Source organism: Xenopus laevis, chromosome 1S, assembly GCF_017654675.1.
Source record: "Xenopus laevis strain J_2021 chromosome 1S, Xenopus_laevis_v10.1, whole genome shotgun sequence".
Classification (NCBI taxonomy): domain Eukaryota; kingdom Metazoa; phylum Chordata; class Amphibia; order Anura; family Pipidae; genus Xenopus; species Xenopus laevis.
The window spans coordinates 155,689,862-155,706,491 of NC_054372.1; the positions used below are offsets into that span (position 1 = coordinate 155,689,862).

Sequence of the window (16,630 nt, forward strand, 5' to 3'; positions counted from 1 at the left end):
TAGCGCAAATGCTTCGATCGAACGATCAAAGTAAAAATCATTCGATCGAATGATAAAATCCTTCGAATCAAACTATTCAAACGATTTTAAGCGATCGATCGAAGGATTTTTATTCAATCAAAAAAATGTTAGAAAAGTGCTGGGGAAGGTCCCCATAGTCTAACATTGAACCTCTGAAGGTTTAAGTGAAGGGGGATTGGCAGAAATACTGTGAAATATACATGGCTGTTGTTAGGCAAGCTGCAGAGTTGGCATCGCTCTAAATGACTCAATATAGGCAAATACATGTTAGGTTTTTTTTCTTTTTCATATACAGTATGTTAATCTGTTGGCCTTTTCTGATAAATAGTGATGGGCGAATTTATTCGGCTGGGGGAAAATTCGCGGCAAATTCGCGGCAAATTCCCGCAATTCGACACTGGCAAATAAATTTGCGAAAACGAGACGCCGGCGCTGTTTCGCAAATTTTTCGCAGTTTTGCAGCGAAACGCCCCAAATTCGCCCATCACTACTGATAAATAAGCAATATATATATGTAGCACAGGTATCAACACTTCAGACCATGTCTGTGGCAAATTGGAGCAGCAAAAATGTAGCTTTGTTATCAAACAGATATTTTTCAGTTGCTGGCAGGGCATTTCTTAATATGTTTTTCTCTGTTCTGTAGATATTGATGAGTGTGAGCGGCAGCCATGTGGAAATGGGACTTGTAAAAACACAGTTGGCTCATATAACTGTCTGTGCTACCCTGGCTTTGAGGTCACTCATAATAACGACTGCTTTGGTATGTCATCACATTTTACACACACTAATGCTATTGTTCAAACATGGAGTTCCTCTTAATGATACCACAAAAACTAAGGACATGTTAACATCAAGGGGGTTATTTATCAAAATCCGAAAAGTTCTCACTATTTTCTAAAAACTCCTCGGACCAAATCCACACTGACGTTTTCACCCTATTTACAGTATCAATAAATTTTCACAAATTTTTTCTTGTGCGGAAAAAGTCACAATACAATTCTAAAAAATTCCGAATCCTACGATTTTTCCTTAAGATCGTCAGAAAGCTAAGATTTTTTTCGTAAACCCAACACAATTTAGAAGATCTTCCAATTGTTAATGGGACATCTGCCACTGACTTTTAAATGTTGTCAGCAGGTCTGAGTTGGAGTACTTTTTTCATCTGGTTTTTAACACCATCAGACTTTAATATGCCCCGAAAAAAATCAAGTTTTTTTTTCTCAGAAAAATTGTATTTTCCCCTTTAAAAGTCCAAACTCTGCCAAACCTCTTGGAAAATTTTTAATTAGTTTGCTACAAATGAGGACAAAAAGATTACTAAAGTAACATTTTCCCCTTTAGAATATTACAGGTTACAGCAGTGACTGGATTTGGGTATAAACATAATTCTGTAGACATAACGTTGTAGTTTCATTAAATCTGTAGCCCCCTAACACACACAAACCTGCTGTTGTTTAACTAGAGCCAAGATTCTTGAAATTTAACAACAGATAGATTAGATATAGACAATCTGCATTTCCCGAGATGTAACCCCTGAATACCTTGAGCTCTCTGAGGATGCTGGTAGGTGCGGGGTCACTAGCATCTGGAGGACAAATTGTTACCCAGAGTCAGTTGACCATCGGTATTGTAACAATTTTAGAGACGATATATGTACTTTAGAGAACAATATATACTTAAAGGAGAAGGAAAATTGTTTAGCACTTGGGGTGCCAAATGTTAGGCACCCCCAAGTGAATGTATTTATTTACCTGAAACCCCGGGCCGGTTCTCCTATCAGCAGAAAACTGCACCAGCCCGGGGTTATTCCAGCGAGCACCACGGAGCGATCCTCTTCCAGCTTCTTCTTTCTTCAAATTTCCCAGGGCGCATGTTCAGTAGAACGAAAAAGCTTTAGAAAAAGACTTTTTAGTTAAAGTTCGGCTTTTCACTCTAATGCGCATGCACAGCTAGGCGAAGAACGAAGAAGGCGAGAGTGGATCGCTCCATGGTGCTCACTGGTATTAACCCCGGGCCGGTGCAGTTTTCTGCTGATAGGAGCACCGACGCTGGGGTTTCAGGTAATTAAATACAATCACTTGGGGGTGTCTAACATTTGGCACCCCCAAGTGCTAAACAACTTTCCTTCTCTTTTAAGCGCACTATTCAGCTCCACTGTAACTTTTCCTTTGAAGACTGTAAAAAAATGTGTAGTAATGTGCAACTATACATCTGTTTTCCATATCCATGCTGCAAGGAATTTACAAACGCTGGTGGTATTACAGCATATACCTGCTTTGCGTATTACTTCTTTTATACACATATAGACAGAGAAGCTGGCATTTGTATACTCAGGCAACACAAATTATTTGTTACCAGTACTATAGAACCCAGACCCCAGCTTAAAATTTTCTGAGAAAGGTACAATGTCAACTGGCCCACCGGGATACCAGGAAAACTCCCGGTGGGCCCAGGTGTCAGTAGGCCTCTTGTTTCTAACCATTTGGACTATTTCATTGTCATTCTCTATTTCTTTATGGGAAAAAAAGAGGCTTAATAATGGAAGAATAGAGTATAGTATGTTGGGATAAAAGACTGTAAGTTTGGGCATTACATGCAACATGTAGCTTTTTTCTTACTGACACATTTTCCTTTGCAGATATTGATGAGTGCAGCTCCTTTTTCGGGCAGGTGTGCAGGAATGGACATTGTTTTAATGAAATCGGCTCCTTCATATGTTTGTGTAATGAAGGTTATGAACTTACTCCAGATGGCAAAAACTGCATTGGTATGTCTGAACTATGAAACTTCGCACACACATTCATTCTGTACCCTAAACCAGCAACAAAATGTATAGACATTAAAGAGATTCATATAGAACAGTGCAAAAAAAAAAAAAAAAGAAGCACAAGAAAAAGAGGACATACTTAAAAAAACAAGCAATTCATGAGTCACTTAGACTGAAAACCAATTGTAGATTTCTTATAAGTTATATAAATTGTCTACAGAATGTAAATTGTATTTATGTAAACAGTCCCTTTAAGCTAATTCTAATCCTTTAACCAAACAGTTTTTCTGTATTGGGCTTTCTTTGCCAGGGACTCAGACATTATTGGTCAGATTCAAGAGAAAACACATTTTGTTATTTAGTTATTTAGATAATGTTCGATCTGAAGATAAACAGCCCAGTGTCCCGCATTCCATTGCAATGAAAACATGTTTGAGAAAAACCAAGCAGTTATCTGCCATTAATAATTGGGTGTGTGTTTTCACATTAACATAAGTTTACTAATCAGGGATAAGGATATGTGTAGAAATAGCTTGGTTTCTCCATCATTTGATGTCTTTTTGTAACATTATCTTGGTTCATTGGGCATGAGGTATGGAACACTGCAAGTCTGTATTCAAGCTGGGACCTGATTATTTAGTGCACAGAACTATGCAGTACACACATCACATTTTTACATTTCTCTTTGTATGTTTGATTTGCTGTGTAAGCTTATAGTTAAATGAGTGGCACCGTTTCTCTACATTAGTAGCTGTGCCCCAAATTGTGCTCTGGATGAAAGTTTATCACCTGGGGTGAGCCCTTGCAACGTTGTGGATGCAGGGTGCAATACAACCGTAATGGTAAAATAATTGGCGCCGGTGACTTTTTGAACAATAAAGTTTTTTTTAACAGACACATGGGAGAGTAGCAGTGCTATACAGAGCATATATATATTGTAGGCTCAATACATCCTCACAGTATAAATTAATATCAGAGTAGTCCCTCTTGTAATGCTTGAGAGGGGAATATTAGTCCACCCAGAATTTCTCCTGTTGCCTCTGGGGACACTTCTCATATGTAACTCAGTTGGAAATGTAACTAAAGGCCCCATACACAGGCCGATAAAAGTTGCAGACAGGCCGAGTCAGCAGCTTATTGATTCATGTGTAGGGCCATCCGATGGGCGTCCCCGATCGATATCTGGCTGAAAGTCGGGCAGATGCCGATCAGGCAGGGTAAAAAATCCCGTTGGATTGCAGCCACATCTGTTCGTAGATGCAGTCCTGCAATCCGACCACCTGTATTGCCTTCATTCTGATCCAATTGTTGGGCCCTAGGGCCCACGATCTCATCAGCCCGATATTGCCCACCTCAATATGGGCATATCGTGTAGAGATCCGCGCATTTGGCAACATCGTCGAGTGAGTGGATCTCCCTGTGTATGGCCACCTTAAGTCTCTATTACCTGTCTATTGTCCCCTGTCTAGGCCACAATGCCTTTGGGGATCTAATTCCTCCTAAACTCCTCATTGGAGCACACAAGCAATATAGGTAGCCCTAATACTAGAACTAGCTACCCCTTACTAGTCCTGACTAATGATGGTTCCACTGAGGACCTCAATCCACTTAGAAGTGCCTCTTGTAAAGCACTGGCACTGTGCCCTGTCAAAAAGCCCCTAAAGCCACACTGCTCACCCTTTCATATTAGAACACAGATAGCTATGAGTCATGCTATATACCCAAGTGGGGAATTATTCCCTTTGTTAACTAAGGGTCCCCTTGGTGACCAATTTTTAGGGGAGTGCACTATAAATGGGGATCACATTTATCAGTCCCATACAGCTGTTATTCAGTTCCCAAGTTAATTCCTTGGAAATAACCTGGAAACTTCATTTAGGGGGTATCATTGGAAACATTGTTTTCTTTATCATTATTACTGTAGTTTAGTTTTTTTAAAAAATCTGTCGACTTTTTCTAGTGATCAGAAAATAATGTTGTTGTTGTTCATGATTAAAACACCCTTTACAAATGATAATTTCCTACCTCTATAGTTTTTCAGAAGCTTTGTTAATTTGTTAACATTAAGCTATTTTTGGTCTTCACTGTAGGCATTAAAGTGACGAGTCACTTGGTAAAGACCAGTATATATTTCTTATAGTTCTTATTTAGTTAAAATTTTTAAAAAATTCCCCCTTTTGTTAGATATTTTTGGATTCACTATTTGTAAAGAAATGGTGAATGACTTTAATCTACACCTAGGGGCACATTTACTAAGCTCGAGTGAAGGATTAGAATAAAAAATACTTCGAATTTCAAAGGTTTTTTTGGCTACTTCGAACATCCAATTGGCTATTTCGACCTTCTACTTCGAATCTAACGATTCGAACTAAAAATCGTTTGACTATTCGACCATTCGATAGTCGAAGTACTGTCTCTTTAAAAAAAACTTAGACTACCTACTTCGCCACCTAAAACCTACCGAGCACCAATGTTAGCCTATGGGGAAGGTCCTCATAAACTTTCCTTGTTTTTTTGATCGAAGGAAAATCGTTCGATCGATGGATTAAAATCCTTCGAATCGTTCGATTCGAAGGATTTAATCGTTCGATCCAACGATTTTTACTTCGATCCAACGAAATGCGGTAAATCCTTCGACTTCGATATTCAAGGTTGAAGGATTTTACTTCGAGGTTCGAATATCGAGGGTTAATTAACCCTCGATATTCGCCCAATAGTAAATGTGCCCCTTAATTTTCTGTTGTGTTTAATAAAATGAATGAAAAGAACTGAGTTCCTGAAAACTGTTAGAAACACCGGTATTAGTGCAGTAACCACAATCCAGATGCAGTCATTTTTTCCAGCCTCAGTCCAGATTTGCTCATAGTGTCTGTGGTGCACCCCAAACAGTGTGAAATATCCATGCATCTGCCAAACTAACTCATGACCCTAACAGTGTAGCTTTGCTCTGTGTGCCCTGCTCCCACTTCTTTACACTTACTGACCTGTAGTACTTAGAGTATATGTTACACAGCCCATCAGCATGTAAAAGGCAGTGTATTAAGATCCACTTAAACGCCTGCAAAAACCACAAGTGATACTGATAGAAGCCAGTACAAGTCCAGAGACCACTGTAACTAGTAACATTTTGCAAGATACATATGTTCTTAGGCAATTTACTAACTATGCCTGTTTCTAAGAAGCTTTACTAGATCTCACATAAAGGATAAATACGTAAACCCTAAAGTTAAAAAACCCTTACTCCCCTACCCTACATAGACCCCCCTCCCCCCCAGCCTAGCTGCTACCCCAGGCAAATGGCCCTAACTCTTTACTTACCCCTCCGTGCAGATTCTGTCGAGCGGAGTTCACGGCAGCCATCTTCTTCTCTTCGGTAATCTTCGGAATGAGACCGGCGTATCGGCACATGCACAGTTGGAACAATTTTCTGTTACGCGACAACTGTGTATGCGGCGAAACTCACGAAAGTTGCCGAAAGCGCCGGACTCATTCTGAAGATTACCAAAGCGGCTGAAGATGACTCCTGTGAACTCCGCTGGACAGAATCTGCATTGAGAATCTGCATGGAGGGGCAAATAAAGAGTTAGTGGCATTTGCCCAAGGAGGGAGGAAGGGGGTCTATGTAGAGTAGGGGTAGGGTTTTTTTAACTTTAAGGTTTAGTTCTCCTTTAAGTCCACTGACATTTAAACTTTTGGCACAAGTTATTGCATAGCTCTAGCATGCACACCTTTACAAAGTGCAATCTTGAATGGCCCACCTTTAGAAGTTGTAACCTTATTTTTAAGGGCATTGTTCTGGACTATACTAATTTGGAGTGATCATGTTTATTTGTTGTGGATGGGTTGTGAAGTTAGTACTTATAAAACTTCTCTCTGGTTTTCTAAACTATATTTTAGCATCCTAATTGCAGATCATGTAATAGTTATTATTCTTTGTATGTATAAACACACTTTTTTCCCTCACAGATATTAATGAATGTGTGGCTTTTCCTGGTTCATGTTCCCCCGGCACCTGTCAGAATCTTGAAGGCTCTTTTAGATGCATCTGCCCTCCTGGATATGAAGTTGAACGTGATCATTGCATCGGTAATTGCAGAATTGCTAAAGCTATAGGCACTTAATCATTTGCACTCTATTGTAATGACCAATAAAATATTCCAAAAACTGCCTTATTAATAAAATCTTATTCTTGGTATTTGTACCATGTATTGTGCAAAATACCAACTCCAACTAGATGATACTACAGTAAGACATAACACGATGGTCCATTGAGGATACAAGAAATGGCAGTGGCCTATAACAGTGTATCTCACGGGCAAATTCAAAATGTAAGATCAGCAATAAGAAAGGCAGTTTATTCAATTTAACAAAACAGAAGCTTCGTGTTTTTATAGCTAAGTGTTTTTACACATGTCAAAAGACAGACGGTTTATTTAATGTCAGTGCCTACTGTAATGTAATGCTTGGCAAATATCGGATTAAGCTGCCATTAAGGCTGTCTGCCTGCTGTTTTAACACTGTTAACAGTCCAAGAACTCTTTAAATGATTTAGGGTCTTTTTTCATCTCAGAAAAAGTGCTGAATATACAATTTGGGCTATTTAATAAATAGCATATTTCTGTCTTTACTGTTTTTATGGGGTTTTTTACGTATTGACTCATGTGCATATTGATTCATGTAGGGGTTGTGGGTGGTTTGTCCACTTATGACCAACGTCCCAACCAATATAATCTCAAGGCATAAAAACAGAGAATATATTATAAGAAGTCATTGCTGGAAATGTTCAGAATTGCTTAGAATTACTACTAGAAGCGATTAATTAGGCACATTATTGGAAAAGTGCACGAGGTTAGAATCGATTTACATTCTAGCCGGCAGGAAGGCATTTAGGGGAGATTAGTCGCCCGAAGAAGAGGCGATTTGTCGCTGGGCAACTAATCTCCCCAGTAGCAGCGTGTGCCACTGCCCTAAAGGTTTGCAATGCAAATCTTAATGAAAAATATTACATTGCGACATGCGATTTTTTTATTTGCAAATTTGTTCTCTTTGCAAATATTTCCCCCATAATGTCATAGTTTTAATAGAGGCATAGAGACTTGGTGGTGACAACATAAGCTGAGGCTAGAGATCTCCACAGCTAGTGGTGTTCAGCAACACCTCTAAGGGGTCCTGGGGTTTCTGCAGCAGTACCTATAGATTTATTTCCTTTTGGGACACCAGGCAAAAGTGGCAGCAAGAGTGAAAAGCAAGAAGCATAAACCAAAAAGTCTAGGGCAGGCAGCATAATCCAAACACTCGGCACTACATGTACAAGTCATTACAGCTGATAAGTGTAGTCCAGACAAAAGCTTTAATATACAGCAGGCAGCAAACAAACAAAAAATTAGAATATTGTTCCTGTAATACTACATATGAAACCAGTGAACATAATTCAGATTTGTGCTTTATTTATAGATATTGATGAATGTATTGAGGAGCCCAATATCTGCCTTTTTGGAACTTGTTCAAATACCCCTGGAAGTTTTCAGTGTATCTGCCCACCAGGATTTGTACTGTCAGACAATGGAAGAAGGTGCTTTGGTAAGTTGCCATAGCAATAAACACAATTAAATGCTGAAAGTATGGCTTGCGATATCTCTTTAAGCAAAGTAACATTGCATTGATAAAGAGAAAGCTGTCAATCTAAATGGCTCAATTACTAAAACAGGGATAAGAAAGTAGCCAAAATAACCAGGGTTTTCTTTAGCCTAGCAGTATTTTGCTCAAAATGTAAATTTAGTTGTGGTCTTTCACAGCACAATTTACACTAGATTATCTTATATGGGTGCAAAACTGGATAAATTATCTTCTCTAGGCAAGGCAGGTGTAACATACAGTATCATTACCCACTGGTGTCTTATAAAGCCTTTATTTTGTCTGATTAATGGTTTCAAGCTGTGGAATCATTTATGTCTCTTTAAAAAATACATTTAATACATTTAAAAAGTAATACATTTACTTTTGCTGGAAGTTCAGTTTTATTTTTGCTTTTTTACTTAACAATACAAAAGAAAGTCCCTTTCGTTTTAATAATGAAAGTACTTTTCTCAGAATTGACACAATTCAATTTTCGTTCAGCGCTAATTAACTAAACGGTGTACATAATTTTAAGGTGCTAACAATAATAAATTTTCTGATTATAGTGTCCTTTAAAACAATTGTTGCACTAACCTCTCAGTCTGATTCTTTTAGAACCAAAAATGTGATAGTTCTAATTAGATATAAAAATGTCCTTGTATTCTTTTGTTATTAGGAGGTGGATTGCACAAATGATTTCACTGGTCAGTTTTTGTCAGATTTGTCAGATGTCATATAAAATGACAAGAGAGAGGAACAGAATCAGTATACCTGATGGAAACTTCAAATTCATTTTTTTAAAGGAGCACAAACTGTCTACTTTCAGTTGTCAAAAATACAACTCTGAGAATGATTTATAATGCTTAAGATTTTTGTACTGTATATGTTTTACTAATCTAAACATATTTACACAGTTTCTAAATTATTTTACCATCGGTATTTGTGTTATTTATTTGGAGAAAATGTATAATTATATTCATTTTGCAGAGCTTGGCATAGCCTGATATCGTTGGAGGTATGTGGGCATATCATTAGGTGCATGACCACAAAGAATTGATAGCACAGAGCACGGCTAAGAAGATTTAGTGCTAATATTTTAGTGGTGCAAAATAAAAATAATTTCAGTCTACTGAGTGACTAAACAATAATCCTGCTCTTTGTGTTAGTAAAAAGAGTCAAGTGACCCTTAAAGTGGCCATACAAGGGCAGAAATAAGCTGCCGATTTGGGTTAAACCCTAATAGAGGTTTTTCAGATGGTTTTATGTTACGAAATGTCCGGAAAACTAGAATTCTTAGAGATTTCAGATGTATTCATATTCTCTTATATTTGGAACTTTTAATAAATTCAAAGAAAATTGTAGTTTTAAAATTTGTGAGTTTAGTTGGGGTTACAAAAACCTCTAAAACCATTAAAATCCAAACTTTAATAAATAAAGCTCATATGTGTCAGTAATTAAATGAAATAGTTGTAAACCCTCTACACAGAACCCAGTAGTAAAACTGCTCAAGAGTAAATAAAGAACCTATGGATAAATGACAACTTTTCCTTTTCTATATTTACATTTTTAGACACGCGTCAGAGTTTCTGTTTTACCAGATTTGAAAATGGAAAATGTTCTGTACCTAAAGCATATAACAGCACTAAAGCAAAATGCTGCTGTAGCAAAATGCCGGGTGAAGGCTGGGGCGATCCATGTGAACTATGTCCAAAGGAGGGAGAAGGTATGAGGTAGATGCTTGCTTAAAGAGCACAATGCACTGCATTTTATTAGAGGCTGCAAGAAGACTTATTATAGAATTGCAATTTGTCTCACCACTATACAAAACCACTGAAAAAAATCAAATAATTGTCTCCTTTTTTCCTGGAATTCAACCTACATCATAAGTATGGCAACTCAAAGAGTTCTAGCAATAATTACATTTAAATAAAGCCAAGGTAGTCTTTACTGTTCAAAAATGATTGTTGTTCAAAGGAGAGCTATCCAACATTTCCACTGCACAAAGCCAGTTAGCTGACATACAATATTTGGGGGTTGAGCTGCAGCCAGTAGGATAATCAGTAGACCTCCAGCTGAATTACCTTGGTGTAAAGGGATACTGACAGCAACAAAAATTGAATTTCTAAATAATGCAGCAGTGCCATCCTGATATCATGGGGATGGCAGTTAGGGTCAGATGTATTCACATTTAAAGGAGATCTAAAGCTTAACTAAAGAAGTAGCTAAAAATGTTGCACATTATGTTTTGAACTTCTGTACCAACCCAAGCCAACCACAGGCCTTTAACAGTGAAGATCTGTGTCTCCAAAGATGCCCCAGTAGCTCCCCATCTTCTTTTCTGCTGATCCACTGCACATGTTCTGTGCTGCTTACTGAGCTTAGGGACCGACTCACAGTATACAGTACACATAGAATATAACTGTCTCAATATAAGGCTGGTCAATACAATTACTACATGGCAGCACAGAAACCAGTGCAATTAGCATCAGAATTTAATACTCAACCCTGTAGCATCATCTTATATTACAGACAAACCTCATTTTCTGCTTGATAATTTGTGACGACCTCTAAGCTTAGCTTCTCAACAGCTGCTCAGAACCCACTGAGCATGTGAGTGTCACAGACATTTTCCAAGATGGTGACCCCCTGTGACAAGTTTGAAGTCCTGGATCATTGCTGCTATTGACAAGCTGAAACTTTAGGCTGGTGCAATAAGTACAGTATATAAAATATGGCATTTTTGACCATATTCATTTTTACAGTTTAGTTCTCCTTTAAACTGGTTGAAATCTGATGGATTCCCAGCAGTTCAATTTTATTAAAACATAATTTACTGCTTTGATCATCGTTTCAGTTTATCAGAATGTGTTTGATTCTGTGCTACAGTGGTAGCACCCTACCCAATCATTAAGCTCGTAAATGAATTCACTTTAAAATGCTTTAAAATTAACAAGTCAGTTGGGATATAACAATTTAGAAAAGCTCTTCTATTACAGTGTGGAAATAATACTAGTATTTTTTTCATAGAATACCCATAAAAAATGGCAACACATTATTTTCAAGTGCAATACTTTTCAAGTGCAATACTCTGGATATCTGCTACTGGGGAGTCACTACTTTATTACATTATTTAGAAATATCGGTATGGGATCCGTAATTCAGAAACCCATTATCCAGAAAGATCTGAATTACAGAAAGGTCATCTCCAGTTTATCCAAATAATCCAAATTTTAAAAAATGATTTTCTTTTTCTCTGTAATAATAAATCAATACTTTGTACATGATCAAAACTAAGATACAATTAATCCTTATTGGAAGCAAAACCATTCTATTGGGTTTATTTAATGTTTACATGATTTTCTAGTAGTATTAAGGTATGAAGATCCAAATTATGGAATGATCCGTTAGCAGGCCCCGAGCATTCTGGATAACAGGTCCCATACCTGTATATGATTTTTTGCTGTCAGGATCAATTTAAATAATTTCATGTTCACAGTTTCTTTCACAACTAGATGAAAATTCAGCACCTGATAAATACCTAGTGGTATTGTGGTATTTTGGCAGTGTAGCTTGGGCAAACAATGAGTTGCATGCAAGACTGTAATTATATAAACATTCGCCAAGTGCTGCAAAAAAAAATTATCCAGCTCCCTTCATGGGTTCCACAGTAATTAAATAAATCGTGGGTCGGTAAGCTCCAACTCCTGTTACAAATTCTCTTATGAGCTGTGTGCTGCTCACCGTTAATAGTTAATGGACCGTGTGCCTCCCACCCCGGAACTCTCACTTTAGTTATGGAGTCGGCACGATTTGCTTAGACTCCCCACACAGGAAACACATATATATTCTTAGTCAGCATACAGTAAGGGGCACATTTATCAAGGGTCGAATATCGAGGGTTAATTAACCCCCAAATTTGACCCTCGAAGTTAAATCCTTCAAATTCGAATATCGAATTCGAAAGGATTTAGCGCTAATCCTTCGATCGATCGATCAAAGTAAAAATCGAACGATTCGAAGGATTTTAATCGATCGATCGAACGATTTTTTTTCAAAAAAAGCTTAGCAAAGTGATGGGGAAGGTCCCCATAGGCTAACATTGTACCTCGGTAGGTTTAAAATACCGAAGTATGTAGTCAAAGTTTTTTTTAAAGAGACAGTACTTCGACTATCGAATGGTCGAATAGTCGAACGATTTTTAGTTTAAAACATTCGATGTCGAAGGTCGTATTAGCCTATTTGATGGTCGAATTACCCAAAAAAATACTTCGAAATTCGAAGTTTTTTATATTCGAATCCGTCACACACGCTTAGTAAATGTGCCACTAAGTCTTACCCCATACACGATGTGACCCGGGTGCCGCCACACAGAGTCTGTCACTAGGAGGAAAGTCACCAATACATAAATCGTTGGAGCAGCGCACTCCTGGGCCTTTCCAAGAAATCACATGTTTCCAGATCACAGATAAAGTAACATTATTTATTTTAACATCCAATTAATTACAAGTAGCATCTGAGGTCTGACGCGTTTTGTGTTCGCACGCTTCCTTAGAGACTCTAACCAAAGCTGTATTAGTCTTTATTACAAAACTATCATTCCCCTTTTCAGTTGTTCTCCCCTGTGTTTGGGTTTTCTTATTTGTTTTAAGATTCGTTCATTAACGTAACTAGAGGGGAACGGCAATGGTGTGTGACGCACAGCCTGGCCCCCGCCCCCCTCCGTACGTTCCGCATTTTGGTGGCGCCCGAGCTGCTGGGGGGCCCTGAGGGGGTGCGGGCCCTGGCCCGCTCGCACCCCCTGCTCCCCCAGTAGTTCCGCCACTGGATTCGTTACTTTTTTGTAGTATTAAAATAATGTGAGATATATATAATTCCAAAGTTAACTAAGTTTGTAACTGGCATGATTTTTCTATTTTTAAAGATTGTGGTTTTCTGTTTTCAACTACGTTTATTCTTTGATGGATAGAATTTGAAGATGCCTGCTAGGAACACATTCAAACTGATGGAGCACGAGACTCTCTTGATATGTTTAGGAGCCAAGAGTAGAAGAGATTTTTAGGATAGATAATATGGAAACTGTTCAGTGGTGAAAGGACAGAGCTGCTGCCTTCTCTGGGGAAGGTTCTTATACTGTGCAAAGCCAAACCTCTTTACTTTGATCTGATTTGGCTCTATTTTGCTATGTTTCTCTTGTCTGCCATGCAATAGTAGTAATGCTATAAAATTACACTGGAAACGGACCTCAAATGTAACTTTTATAACGTTTCAGACAGTAAATTTGCAAGTAATTTGTTACTCTTTCTATTTTTATTCCAGAATATGCTGCTACAGAATAATAAATACTATTTTTAACATATTTAGTAATGATGCTCATACTTAAAATAGAAATTCAATAGACTTAGGAATCTTCCTATAGGTTATCAACAACTCGTAACCCGTAAACTGGATTGTACTGATGGTGCAAAGCTTTCATTTTCCATTGAAAATGTTGAAAAAGGATTCTCAAAATGCTAAAACCACATCTGCTGCCTTCATATGTCTAATGTGTTCCTTCTCTTCTTGCGTTAATTTAGTGGCATTTCAAGATTTATGTCCGTATGGACATGGTACCATCCCAGGCATTGGAGATACACGAGAAGGTACCTATTCATTTGTGTTTTTCTTATTTTTTTTTTCTTAATAAAGCATTTTCTTCATACATTTTAAAACTCAAAAGACATATAAAATTCCATAAACTACTTGGTTTCTAATATCAGCATACAATACCATTTAAATTACTTGGTTGGAGGAAATAATATACAGCATCAAGCATAAAATGTTTAAAGGGGTTTGGGACAAGGCATTGACATGGACAGACACAGAGCTGTGGGCTTCACATTACATATTATGTTTTTGTCACATATTAGTGGATATTAGTGGACTGAATAATTTACAGAATAATAAATAATTTGCAGCTTTAATGATAAAACATGCTCACAGACACTGATTAAATGTTGTAAATTACCCTACTGGTTGGTGGAATATTTACCACAAAACATAGCAGAGCTTTTGAACACTGTTGGAGAATAGACTCTAAATGTAAAATTAGCATTTCCTGTCTTTGAGGAGATTAATTCACCCAAGAAAATGTCTGTACTTCTACCCTGATGGACCAAACAAAAATATAATCCATTGCTTTAAAGGAGAAGGAAAGCTAAGGAGGCATTGTATTGCCAATAGATTAGCTGCAATAGTTCAAGCTAGAATGCTATATTTATTCTATAGAATGTTTTACCATACCTGAGTAAAAAGCTCTAGAAGCTCTCTGTTTATTTAGGATAGCAGCTGTAGTATTAGCTTGGTGTGACATCATTTCCTGCCTGAGTCTCTCCCTGTTCACTCATAGCTCTGGACTCAGATTACAGCAGAGAAGGGAGGCGGGAAGAGGAGCCAACTGAGCATGCTCACGCATGCTCTGCCCCTTAATGACTCTTAGGGGGTTATTTACTAAAATCCAAAAAATGTCTCACTATTTTCTTAAAACCACTTCAACCAAACTCCCATGAGCATTTTTACGGTAGTTTTTCAATAAAGTTACTCAAAATAATCTGATGCAGGGAAAATTGTAATAATTATTGCCTGAAAACCAATAATTTTTGGGATTATTGTGCGAAACCCAGCACAGATCATGATATTTTAAAGTTGTAAACAGGATACCTGCCATTGACTTCTGCATGACCTCGGCAGGTTTTAGGTGAAGTATTCTGACTTTAAGCAGCTTTGGGGTTTAATAAATAGCATTTCTTTCCTCCATAAAATTGTGTTTTCCCCTTTAAAACTCCGACCAGAAAAAAACGAACTTTAATAAATGATCCCCTTAATGATGTGGCACTGAAAGGGGTCTCATCAGCAACCTAGTGATTATGTAACCACCTTCTTGTTACATCTAACGTTTACTGTACAGTAAAACAAGTCACTTCTGGAATTCCCCATATATTACCACATTGCTTATTAACCTTCATGTCACTTGAAATTAGAACTCTTTGTGTAGATCAAATTCCCCTGTTCTTCAGAATTCAGACCCAGGCCATGTAGTTGTGCTGCTTAAGGCAATACTACTTGTCTCAGTACCCACTCACAACATGCCTTTACCCCCACTATCAGCCCACTCGCAAACCCACCACGCCCATCCCTGGGATATTCTTACTTCCACCCCCTCATGGTTACACTTTTCACTCTCTTCATCCTTGTCAGTCTTTCCTGTCCTCCCTTCCTAGGCTCCAGTCTTTCTCTGCTTTCATACTGTAACCTAGCCCTGTCCATAAGAATTACCATTTTATTGGGTCTTCTTTGTATTGGTTTCTGCCATATATTTTCTTACAGTTTTTGGCATACATTGTCTTGCACACAGCAAACATTATCCTAAATATTTTAAACCCACCGGGGCCCAACAATGACCATACTTTGTCTTTTTGTTATTTTATTCACGTTCCCTTGCTATTCAACTGGCCAACATTTATCTATTACTAGTATTACTATTACTTGTTTAGTGTTTCCAATCAGTAGGTCCAGGCTGCCTTAGATCATGTTAGTAATTTTTCTTTGTTTTCTTTAGTATTTATGTATCTTTTCAGCTACTACATTCTCATAATGTATAAATAATCATCTAACAAGAGCATATTACAGTATTGCTAATGAAAATAAACATATATTTTTTAGATGTCAATGAATGCTTAGAAAACCCAGGAATCTGTACAAATGGGCATTGTATAAATACAGATGGCTCTTTTCGATGTGAATGCCCAATTGGATATAATCTAGATTATACTGGTGTTAACTGTGTAGGTAAGTATTATCTTTTCATTGTGATGGATCATGGCCAATGCATCAGCGTAATTTGTCTTTTTGCTCATGTCTACCATACATTGAAAAGGTCCAAAAATATGCATATAACATTTTATGTTTCAGATACTGATGAATGTTCAATTGGTAATCCATGCGGAAACGGCACATGCACAAATGTCATTGGTACTTTTGAGTGTCTATGTGATGAAGGCTTTGAACCTGGACCTATGATGGTCTGTGAAGGTAAAAACTATCCTACTTTTTTGCAGTGAGATGCAACAGCTGTGATCAATCTGTTGCACTTAAAATTACAAAAACAGAGATGAGTTAAAGGAGCACTAAACCCTAAAAATAAATATGGCTCAAATGCCATATTTTATAAAATGAACTGATTGCACC

The 16,630-nt window shown here is 37.6% G+C and overlaps 1 protein-coding gene across 1 annotated transcript in view; it reads left to right on the forward strand.

Moving 5' to 3' along the window:
* The window catches only part of fbn2.S (fibrillin 2 (congenital contractural arachnodactyly) S homeolog), a 135,597-nt gene that overhangs the window by 101,265 nt on the left and 17,702 nt on the right, over positions 1-16,630 (forward strand). Inside the window, exons 46-53 of the mRNA XM_041580411.1 lie at positions 668-784; positions 2,663-2,791; positions 6,758-6,877; positions 8,246-8,371; positions 9,978-10,130; positions 13,981-14,046; positions 16,106-16,231; positions 16,355-16,474. Coding sequence (XP_041436345.1) covers positions 668-784; positions 2,663-2,791; positions 6,758-6,877; positions 8,246-8,371; positions 9,978-10,130; positions 13,981-14,046; positions 16,106-16,231; positions 16,355-16,474 — 957 coding nt within the window. The remainder of the gene's footprint in view (positions 1-667; positions 785-2,662; positions 2,792-6,757; positions 6,878-8,245; positions 8,372-9,977; positions 10,131-13,980; positions 14,047-16,105; positions 16,232-16,354; positions 16,475-16,630) is intronic.